Source organism: Hippoglossus hippoglossus, chromosome 18 (assembly GCF_009819705.1).
Source record: "Hippoglossus hippoglossus isolate fHipHip1 chromosome 18, fHipHip1.pri, whole genome shotgun sequence".
In the NCBI taxonomy this organism is placed as follows: domain Eukaryota; kingdom Metazoa; phylum Chordata; class Actinopteri; order Pleuronectiformes; family Pleuronectidae; genus Hippoglossus; species Hippoglossus hippoglossus.
In genome coordinates, this window is record NC_047168.1 from 6,513,823 (window position 1) to 6,523,237 (window position 9,415).

General features: G+C 42.3%; 3 protein-coding genes across 3 annotated transcripts in view; 2 read left to right on the top strand and 1 right to left on the bottom strand.

Annotated features, from left to right (window-relative positions):
• Positions 1-53: 53 nt before the first annotated feature.
• Positions 54-2,599, top strand: zgc:101765 (uncharacterized protein LOC450036 homolog). The gene is made up of 6 exons (XM_034569542.1): positions 54-139; positions 595-878; positions 1,187-1,332; positions 1,590-1,729; positions 1,822-1,980; positions 2,069-2,599. Exons 2-6 carry the CDS (start codon positions 628-630, stop codon positions 2,246-2,248), a joined length of 876 nt encoding a protein of 291 aa, XP_034425433.1. The 5' UTR covers positions 54-139; positions 595-627; the 3' UTR covers positions 2,249-2,599.
• A 1,626-nt stretch (positions 2,600-4,225) lies between these two features.
• badb (BCL2 associated agonist of cell death b) lies at positions 4,226-7,754 on the bottom strand. The gene is made up of 4 exons (XM_034569560.1): positions 7,520-7,754; positions 6,705-6,851; positions 6,398-6,618; positions 4,226-6,021 (listed from the first exon to the last, which is right to left on the bottom strand). Exons 2-4 carry the CDS (start codon positions 6,841-6,843, stop codon positions 5,884-5,886), a joined length of 498 nt encoding a protein of 165 aa, XP_034425451.1. The 5' UTR covers positions 6,844-6,851; positions 7,520-7,754; the 3' UTR covers positions 4,226-5,883.
• slc8a4b (solute carrier family 8 member 4b) overlaps positions 6,510-9,415 on the top strand; it is a 105,438-nt gene continuing 102,532 nt past the window's right edge. Inside the window, exons 1-2 of the mRNA XM_034569461.1 lie at positions 6,510-6,638; positions 8,486-8,551. The gene's annotated coding sequence lies outside the window, so the exon portion shown is untranslated. The remainder of the gene's footprint in view (positions 6,639-8,485; positions 8,552-9,415) is intronic.

A 9,415-nucleotide genomic window follows, 5' to 3' on the forward strand; every position in this document is an offset into this window, starting at 1 on the left:
GGCGCCGGAGCAGGAGTCGCTATGGAGACGGAGAAAACCGCCCAGACGGTCACATGACTGTCAGCTGACCACGTGTGGGAGCAGGAAGGAAGACACCACAAGTTGTAAATGTTCACATTTAAACTACGGTTTAAGTTCGGTAAGGTTAAATTATATATATTCTAAAACTCGGACATTCATTTTATCGACATGTTATCTCTCATTTAAAAGAATTCAGCTCGAGCAGAAGTTAAGGCGAGTGTTTTTATATTAAACCAGAGCGTCCTTACTTACATCCATGTTCCAGTTTTACTGGTTATTTTGCGCACCGGCGTCACATTACTGACCCCATTGCGTCATTGTCGGTATATTGTGACGTGTGTATTTCCCAAAGCATTGTGGCTTCAGTCATGAGCTCAAGAGAAACAGGGTGTGTGTTGTTTGAATCAAACTGTATTTACAACAAGACACGAACAGTGACAAACTCTGTGTGTTGATGTTTATACAGAGGGAACAGCGCCATTAGTGCTTTTTTAAAAATGATCTTCCTTCTAAACCATACCCAAGAAAACCTCCCATTCATTCCTCCCTCTGCTCTGTCTCCCCCTTCAACAGAGCTGAGTAAACCACAGCGTCCAAACAGACCAGATGTCGTCCTCACCCTCCTCCACGTCTTCTGTCCCTCTAAACACGGGGGTTCAAATGCCCGTCCTGGGTTTGGGGACCTACAAGTTGAGGGGTCCAGAGGACGTCCACCGGGCTGTGGATGCCGCCTTGGCTGCAGGTTACCGTGCCTTTGACAGTGCAGCTGTTTACAAGAATGAAGCCGACTTGGGTCGAGCCCTGAGGGAGCTCCTGCCCAAATATGGCTTGACTAGACAGGACGTATTCATAACCAGGTGATGTATATGAGCTCATATCTGCCACATAAGTGACCTTTGGGGTACCAAAGGACAGAAGATATAATCTTTTGTTGAACACACATGTCATCTTGAATATAGCTGGAAGATGAACATATAGATGGAATATTTGTAAAATGACCAATGTTTGCCTAAATGTTTACGTGTCATACCCACATCACATGATATTTTTCTTTCTCAGAGACGATATGGAGGCTCTTGAGCTCTTGGTTTTTCGCACAGAGCAAAATTCTTCATTTGGCAAAATCTTCCCCCTCAACGGTTACTTTCTCTCCTTCCCGATGCAGCAAGCTGGGCCCAAAGGATCAGGGTGACAAAGCCATGGAAGGAGCTCTGCACAGCCTGTCGCAGCTGGACATGGATTACATTGACCTCTACCTGATCCACTGGCCTGGTACTCAGGGTCAGCTGGTGACCGATACATGCAACCCAGGTAAAGATTTCACATAAAGTCACATTTTAGAAGGTGCAGAATTTAAGGGGACTGTTGGTGTGTGCTCTACTGAGTGCCACTCTGGTTTAAAAAATAAATGTAAATCATTTGAACTAACTCAGTTGAGTGTTTTGTAAATACATGCTCCTCTAACTAAGAGATAAGATTTTACCTGCCGTCTCACATTCCTCCTCTAAAATGTAGTTGTACTTAAGTAACAGCATTGTGATTAGGTCGTAATGAATATTTGATTCCAGGCAACCGAGCTCAGAGTTGGGCCGCGCTGGAGGAGCTGCATGACAAGGGCCAGCTGAAGGCCATCGGAGTGTCCAACTACACACCAGCGCACATGAGTGAGCTGATGCAGACCTGCAGAATCCCCCCTGCAGTGCTACAGGTATCATACACAACTGTACAAAAATAATTTTGTGCACTATGAAAACAGCCGGTGCAGAGAGTGTGTATATATATATATTTTTTTTTCTTCAGGTAGAGTTTCACCCACGGCTGTGCCAGACAGAGCTGAGGAGTGTGTGTGACAAGTACGCAGTGTGTTTCCAAGCCTACTCCTCTTTAGGGAAAGGGGAGCTTGTCACGGAACCCAGTGTTACGGAGGTGGCAAAGAACTGTGCACGCACACCTGCCCAGGTAAACACATACACAGACTATTTTAATTCAAACTCACCTATTCTGGGTTCAAAATAAATCATTTTTTAAAACTTTCATTCACCTCCAGGTCCTGTTGCGCTGGGCTGTGCAGCAGCATGTCCCAGTGCTCCCAAAGTCCTCCAATCCAGACAGGATAACAGAGAACGCTGAACTTTTTGACTTCACGCTGAGCGACGCAGACATGGACCGACTGTCGGCTTTAGACTGTGGACACAAGTACTGCTGGGATCCTTCAGAAGTGGCTTGATAGACCACTAGTCTGCTTCCATTGGGCCTTTTTGGTTGGTTTGTAAGCAAGACAACACAAAAACAACAAGATGGATTATCACAAAACTTGGTGTAAGGATGTGGTTTGGAAACAATTAAATGTGGTGCAGATCTGGATCAGGGGGCCGATCTAGGACTTTTTTTCACTTTCTTTAACATGGTGCAATAACTCGATGAATGAAATCAGGCACATAAAGGGAACTGATATCTATGAGTGTGTTCAAATTGGTGCAGCTTGATTGAATTTAGGAGACTGTTGGGCCATGGCGGAGGAATGCGCTCTACTCAGTACCAGTCTAGTTTAACAGTGATGCAGGCAGTGGGTAAATGGAAGTGTCAACACATGCAGCTCAGTTAATTAAGTTTTTTCTGGGTTTATACATTGGGTTGTACTGAGGATTCAGGCTGACGTACATGTACTTACTGAGATGACTCAAGAGTTCAGTTATCATGTTAAATATTGTCCAGTAAGTTGCCTTGTGTGTTGTGTCCCCAAAACTGAGAGCCCTCTTATAATACCTATTGGTTTGTTGCCTAAGAGTCAAATACTTAATAATATAAAATAATAGTTTTAAATCCTTTAGTACTGTTGCTTCTTACAATGGAGTATTAGGGCCATATGAAATAAATTGCATAATATTACAACAATAAAGAGAAAATAAACTTTTTAGGGAAAAAAGCAGCAAGGAGAACCCATGCTCTGCATCTTGTAGCTTCTAAATTCATAATCTTGAACCAATCTCATTGTTTTTCAAGAAACTACACAACCTCTTTGAATATCACAGATGTAACCAACAATGGCAGCTGTTGACAGTCGACCGATACCCAACATTTCCTCCTCCAGCAATTTCTGTTTCTATTTTTGCATATGAACGGATTTAAAACATTCCAAAGCTTCCTCTGCACTGGAGAATTTTAAGGAACTGCACGAAATCCACTTGGAAACCACTCTTAAAATTATTTATTTAGGACAGCATATACCAGAAGTTAGACAGCTGTAGAGAAAATACATTTACAAAAGTCATTAAAAATGAATCAAACTAAAATAAGAAAAAAGGAATATTAAAAATTCAGTTCTCTCTAAAACACATCTCTAGATTCAAGTAATACTAAGGATGGTTGCAGAACTCCAGGTGCCACGGCAGGTTTTTCCTCGGGTGTGTTCACTGTCACAAATGTTTTCAAAGTCAAAACCCTTACTGGTCACGTGACTTCCACTGAAATGCCCTTTAAGGCTAAAAATGTTTCCCCTCGCAGTTGTGCTAGCAAACGCACCTCCACGTCATTGTGCTTCTTGCTTGAGTTCAATGACTGACAGCGAGCTGTGAAGATTTAAGGCGTTAGATAAGGTAAAGAGACAAGGCCGGCTGTGTGGTGTCAGGTCGTAGGTTACAGCATGTTCAAGGCAGTTCATGAGAATATTTATACTCTTTTAAATTTCAGCTGAACTTTATTTTAAAGAGTGAAGCGGTCATATCTGGTCCCAAACTCACAACACCACACAGCTGCTAACTGTAGTACTTGTATAGGTAGATGTACAGGAAGTGACATGTTAAAAGCACTGTTCTCACTTTAACACTCATTCCTGACTCCGCTGTTTATATCTAATATCATTAAACAGTGGAGTCACTCGTTTTTGAGCAGTATGACTCAAAGTGAATATTCTAACTGTATTAATTATGCTAGGAGCTTCATACCAGATATTTCAGTCAACTCATGTTACAAAAACACACAGGAGACTTGGACAAATCTTTACAAAAAAGGGTAGATGTCATTCAGATTGTCAGGATCTCTAACGTGATTAAAGAATTGTCTTTAGCCAAGTTTTTTTTTTAAATGTATCAAAAAAAGCTGTAGCAAAGTTGATTTTTCAAGACGATAACAAACGCAGCCCTTGACCTGCACAGCTTGGCACGCCACAACTCGACCCTACGAGTCGAGCGTAACACACGAGCAGAACAAACCTATTACCATTTCCAATAATCACACATTGATAAACAAATCACAAATAGCCGAATCAATTACCAAGCTGTGTAGAGGTGCAGATCTTAGTTGTAGAATGATTAATATGAGCAATTAGAACATAAATAAATGATAGTATTTTGGGGTATATGTGCCAAGGAATCTTCAAAAGCCAGTAAATATCATATAAATTGGTAATTAGATCAGCACTCTTAACAGCTTGATTCCATTTTATTCACACCTCAATGCAGGTCAAAGTCGACACCCCCTCCCCCCACATTTAATGCTTATATAAATTTGACAGGATTGCAAGTAGTAAAAGGGGCTGGACGCTGAATCTGTCTTCTATTTGCACTGGGTGCTGAGTAAATGGGCCCAAAGGCTAGTGTGTTTAAAACCTTGTACAGCAGTCACTCCATCCCCACCCACAACTTTTAAATAAGCACATAACATTTATCACAACAGCCATGGATTGTACATTGCCTATTGCTGGGTTGGCCAGACTTTTAAAATAGGAACGCGTGAAATTCGATTCTAGCTAAAACCAATGCCGCGTATAACCCCTCGTCCAATGCCATTTGATAAAATATGAACAAAATATTTACACATAAAAATGACAGTCTGTTTTATTTTATTTGCTCATCCAAGGCTTTAAAAAGATAGATTCATATTGGTTTGTGCTTTCTCTTTTTTATACGTCTGTTTAATGTCATTTCCTTCCGATATAATCTAACCCTGAAATTGTAGAAAAGATAATTTTTTTTCTGCATTGTCAAAGATTGTCCTTGTACAAGATTGTTCGTTTGATAAATTTGAGATATAAAGCAGTTGGTGATAGTCGAGTACAGTGATAGAAACGGTTCTGGTAGCAGAACAGGAAGTTGGAGAAAGGCCCCCTGAGTTGAATACTTACAGAAAATCCTTCCTTTTTTACCCTCTCTCCTCACTTCTGTTGCCTGAAGATTATTTTGGCACAATACAGGGATTTCTTGTGCGATTCAAGCGCCAACATTTGAAGTAAAACAAGCATCACACAAACTTCTGGCATTTCCTCAAGAAAATGAGGAAGGAAGTTCTAACAGCATTCAAGGTGGCCTCAAAGTCACGTTTTGTTTCAGCACATGTATCTCTCCATCTACAGTATATTGCATAGTGTTGATGTGAGAGACAACTGAAAAGGTTGAGTGTCTTTTGCTAACTGATAGTTCACCTTTCTAGTCCCATCTTTATATTCTTTTGCTGCGATTTAAAGAGGTCGTCTCTCCTCTCGGCTCGTCCTTCCATCCGTTTACACGGTGGGTTTGGAAAGCCACAAGTCTGTCCTCATGCTCGTCTCACATTTGACCAGTTCACAGTGAGCTGCCCAACAGTGTTGTTCACATCACAACCAACAAAAACACACAATTTATATCAATTTAGTGGTAAAATGTACATGACTAGAGGCTTTAGAACCTCAGTACTACGTACTGCTTCTCCCGTTTAGCCATGCCTTTGTGTTTGGAGTCTTCTCCTTTTGATCAAACCAACCTTTCTTCCATTTCTACTCAGAGCAGAGCTCACTGTTCTCAATCACAATTGTTCACTTGGCTTCCCCATTGCTTTCTTTTCGTTCCCATCGATTCCCTCTGTTGCTCTTACATCCACTCTCAGTGCCTACTCAGTACGGTGAGTTTGGTTCTCAAGGTGGTTGTTCTCTCCCTCAATCTCCTGGTGACTGAAGAGGTAGCTCCACCAGCTTCTAGAGTGGTGCATCTGGCTGGCCGTCCCGGCGCTGTTCACCTTCCTCATTGCCTGCACGAAGTGAAGACACAGTGTTGAGTTAAAAAAGACATAAACATGTTAGCCTTGCACAGAGTTTATGTTTAGCAATATTAAAATGTACAAATACTTGATTGATTGAATACAACATCTTTGGAATCATAGCCCAATTCTTTATCATAATAGATCGGCCAAAATATAGGTATTGAAAATGTTTTGCTCCCTAATAACGGTATCGGCCCCCAAAAATCCATATCAGTTGAACTATACTTGCTTCTCTCTACTTGGAAACACTGGATTCTTGTCTCTTTTGCCACCTATGCCAATGCTGTATATCTACAGTCTGTGATCTGTGTTTTTATAAACCCTTTTAAACCCCTCATTCGTCCTCTGACCCCTCAATTCTCACCCCTTTGTCTAGCAGGCTGTCAAACTCGTCGCTCATCCTCCGGAGCTTCTGGCCGTACTTCTTTGCCGCCCACAGTGCAGGGGGAGCCGACTTCGACCGTCCCCGGAATGGAGCGCCGTCGGTGGGCGTGCCGGCTTCCTCGTCCGCCCTGGTTTGGAGCTCCTCGTCTCGTGAGACAGTGTAGGCGTGGGACTCTGAGTTCAGCCTGATTCGACCGGTTGCTACATCGGGAGAGAGAAAGGTAACGGGTTAGGATTGTATTAAGAAAAAGCTACTGAGAAACTCGTAGTCCGCCGGGGTTTCCTACCTGCATTTTTGAGATCAGGTAAAGTGAGGGTGTGGCGCGGAAAAACTCGTGGCTCGTTCCATGATTGGCTCAATTCTGATTCCTCAACCTCCTCCGACGGCTCCGACTCGCTGTCTGAAATGGTGAAGTGTGCAGCCATTGAGGCATCTGGGGGGGGAATCGAAACATGAAATCAGTACAAACCTTTAAGTACAGTGTATTACAGACAAGGAAATGCATGTGTTGTACACATACAAGGTTACTAAGATCACAGTTGAGGTAACAGTGGTGTTGATCAGTCTGGGAGAACTAGAAAACAGACTTAAAGCAGGTTGTCCATACATATGACCAAAACAACACCTGTCCCTGTGCACCTCCATTGTAAGAAGCTACATTAGAGAGAATAAAGAATGAAATTGTTGTTACAGGACAGCTGGCCAACCATTATATTGTCAAACTGTGTTTATGCTAATTCCAAGTCTGATAAAATGGCATCTATTGTGTGGCTAACACCCAGCGGGCTATCTCTGCTAACCCACATATTAGCTGGTCCAAAGGTGTTCAAAGTGTAACAACCCCACAGATAAGCGACTTGTTTTCACGGGACACAGCCGCTTTAAACCAAACTAACTTGCTGCTACACTGCTAACACACCCACTAGCACACCTTCCTCTTCCTCTTCCTCCTCTTCTTCTTCCTCTCCGGTCAACTCGCTTGTTGTGTTGTTGTTGACTGAGGAGGACAAAAGAAACTTCCTGCGGGGCGGCAGCTGCTGCTTGGCGGCCGGCGAACAGCGTCTAAGACCGAAGCAATGACCATTAAAGCTGGTTCCTCACCCGAGTTGTCGTGTGCCGAGGGTCCGGGGGGGTGAGGTGGTGTTCGCGGAGCCTCCGGCGGCCTCTGCTGCTGTTGTTATTGCCGCTGTCTTCTCGTTCCTCACCGTGCTGCTCACTTCGGCTCCGCGCTCTCACCCAATCGCCGGGCGTCACCGCACCGCACCGCCGCGGCGCGCTGACGTCACTGTTGCGAGCTAGGACTGGGCCGGGGCTTTGTTTGTGCGCCCCCCCCCCGCGGGTTACCGTAGTGTGCGGGGTAGAGGCGCAGCGCGATTTCACAGAGGTGGAGGCATTTTGCACATCTGGGTAAAAGCAGATGTGCTTTTGCAAAGTGTCTCGATTGCCATCTCTATGTAATTAGATGGGACATAAACCTAATGAACCATTTTAAGATGTTTTTTATTTGAGTTAGTTCTTCATAATTCAAATAATTTTCTGCTTAATGAGTACTTTAATTTAATAAATCAATGATAGTAGGACTTTCACGTGTAATAGAGTATTGTAACAGTTTAGCATTTATATTAAAATATTGGATCATAATGTAATATTACTGAATCACGCACATGTAAGCAGAATTTTTATGTCTTGAACTTTTTCCAGTGCATCGTATATAATAAAGTGACCTCATGTTTTGTATGTGATAAGTAAATCTACGGAGTAAAAAGTACAATATTTTCCTCCTTTAGTGTAGCAGGAGTTAAATTGCAATGGTATTTGATGTTTTTGTGATACATGTCTGTTGTTTTTCTAAATACTTCAAAGGATTTCTTATCTGTTACCTTAAAAGTTGAATTTCGGATTCTTGACAAAAAAATTACATATATAATACATAGAGACACACATTACATGCTTGCCTTCTCATTGCCTGTTTAAATTACTTGAAACGTACTGAAGTTGTTCGAAGGTCTTAAGGTTAATGTCTTCTTTTATCTTCTCTTCTTTCTCTAGTGCTGGGACATATGGAAGACAGGGACAGAAAATCCTCCAGGCTGTTGTTAGTTGTCATACCTCGCATGAGCAGCAGGTGGGGAGGTAGGACTACAAACTGAGTCACTTTGTCTTTTTCTGAGCTGTGTTTATCTTTGTCACACTGCCTCATCTCCTGTCACAGGTTGTGTGCTGTCTTGGAAACAAAAGGAGAAAATATCTCATTTCTAATATGTATTACAATTGCAGTTGATTACTCTAGTAGCATTATGTAAAAAATGTGTCATAGTTTCAGGCTTAGGCGTGCATGAAAATTGCATTGTGACATCATCAGGAAATGTGTTTCACATTCCCTGAAAAGCTGATTATGGGATACATTCTTTTTCTTTATACAGAATCTTTACAGTAGAGCAGCCCTGTATGGGTGTGCAATTACCATGTATGTGCTCTGCTTTTCTCTCTTGCACTTTCCTCACGTCAACACAGGAGACTCAGCCATGTAATTATCTAACATTTTTAATCCAGAGCCTGTTCTTCTCCTCCCCAATGTCATTCTTCTCTCTCCCGCTATTATATTAGACACTAGAAATAAACGAAGTTAATGTTGCAAAGTCAGTCATTGAAACAATGCTGTGACGTATTCAGTGTCAGAGGGCTTATTTTACTTCAGTGCATCCAAATGGAACAAATGTGAGTTTCTAAGCTTAGACAAACATGCGATGCAAAGTTTGCACAGTCAGCCTTTCATACACTGACGTACGCATGAAGCAGCTCTTGAAGATCATTGTTGAGAGTCGCTTCTTTTGAACTGTATTTATGGAGGGATTATAGAGATAATACACTGGAGTTCTCCTTTTGGTTGGATTTGGGTGCAGTTTGAGAACCATGCAATTATTATCCATTTTAATCTGTGCGTGTGTGTGTGTGCGTGTGTGAGGCAAAGTCAGGCCATGTATGCACCAACTTAAG

Coding starts and splice junctions, on each gene's coding strand:
- zgc:101765 (XM_034569542.1), top strand. CDS start 628: ATGTCGTCCTCACCCTCCTCCACGTCTTCTGTCCCTCTAAACACGGGG. Junction 1,333..1,589: donor GACCGATACATGCAACCCAG/GTAAAGATTTCA, acceptor ATTTGATTCCAG/GCAACCGAGCTCAGAGTTGG. Junction 1,981..2,068: donor GTGCACGCACACCTGCCCAG/GTAAACACATAC, acceptor ATTCACCTCCAG/GTCCTGTTGCGCTGGGCTGT.
- badb (XM_034569560.1), bottom strand. CDS start 6,843: ATGGCTGCACACTTCACCATTTCAGACAGCGAGTCGGAGCCGTCGGAG. Junction 6,619..6,704: donor ACCTGATCTCAAAAATGCAG/GTAGGAAACCCC, acceptor CTCCCGATGTAG/CAACCGGTCGAATCAGGCTG. Junction 6,022..6,397: donor ACAGCCTGCTAGACAAAGGG/GTGAGAATTGAG, acceptor CACTTCGTGCAG/GCAATGAGGAAGGTGAACAG.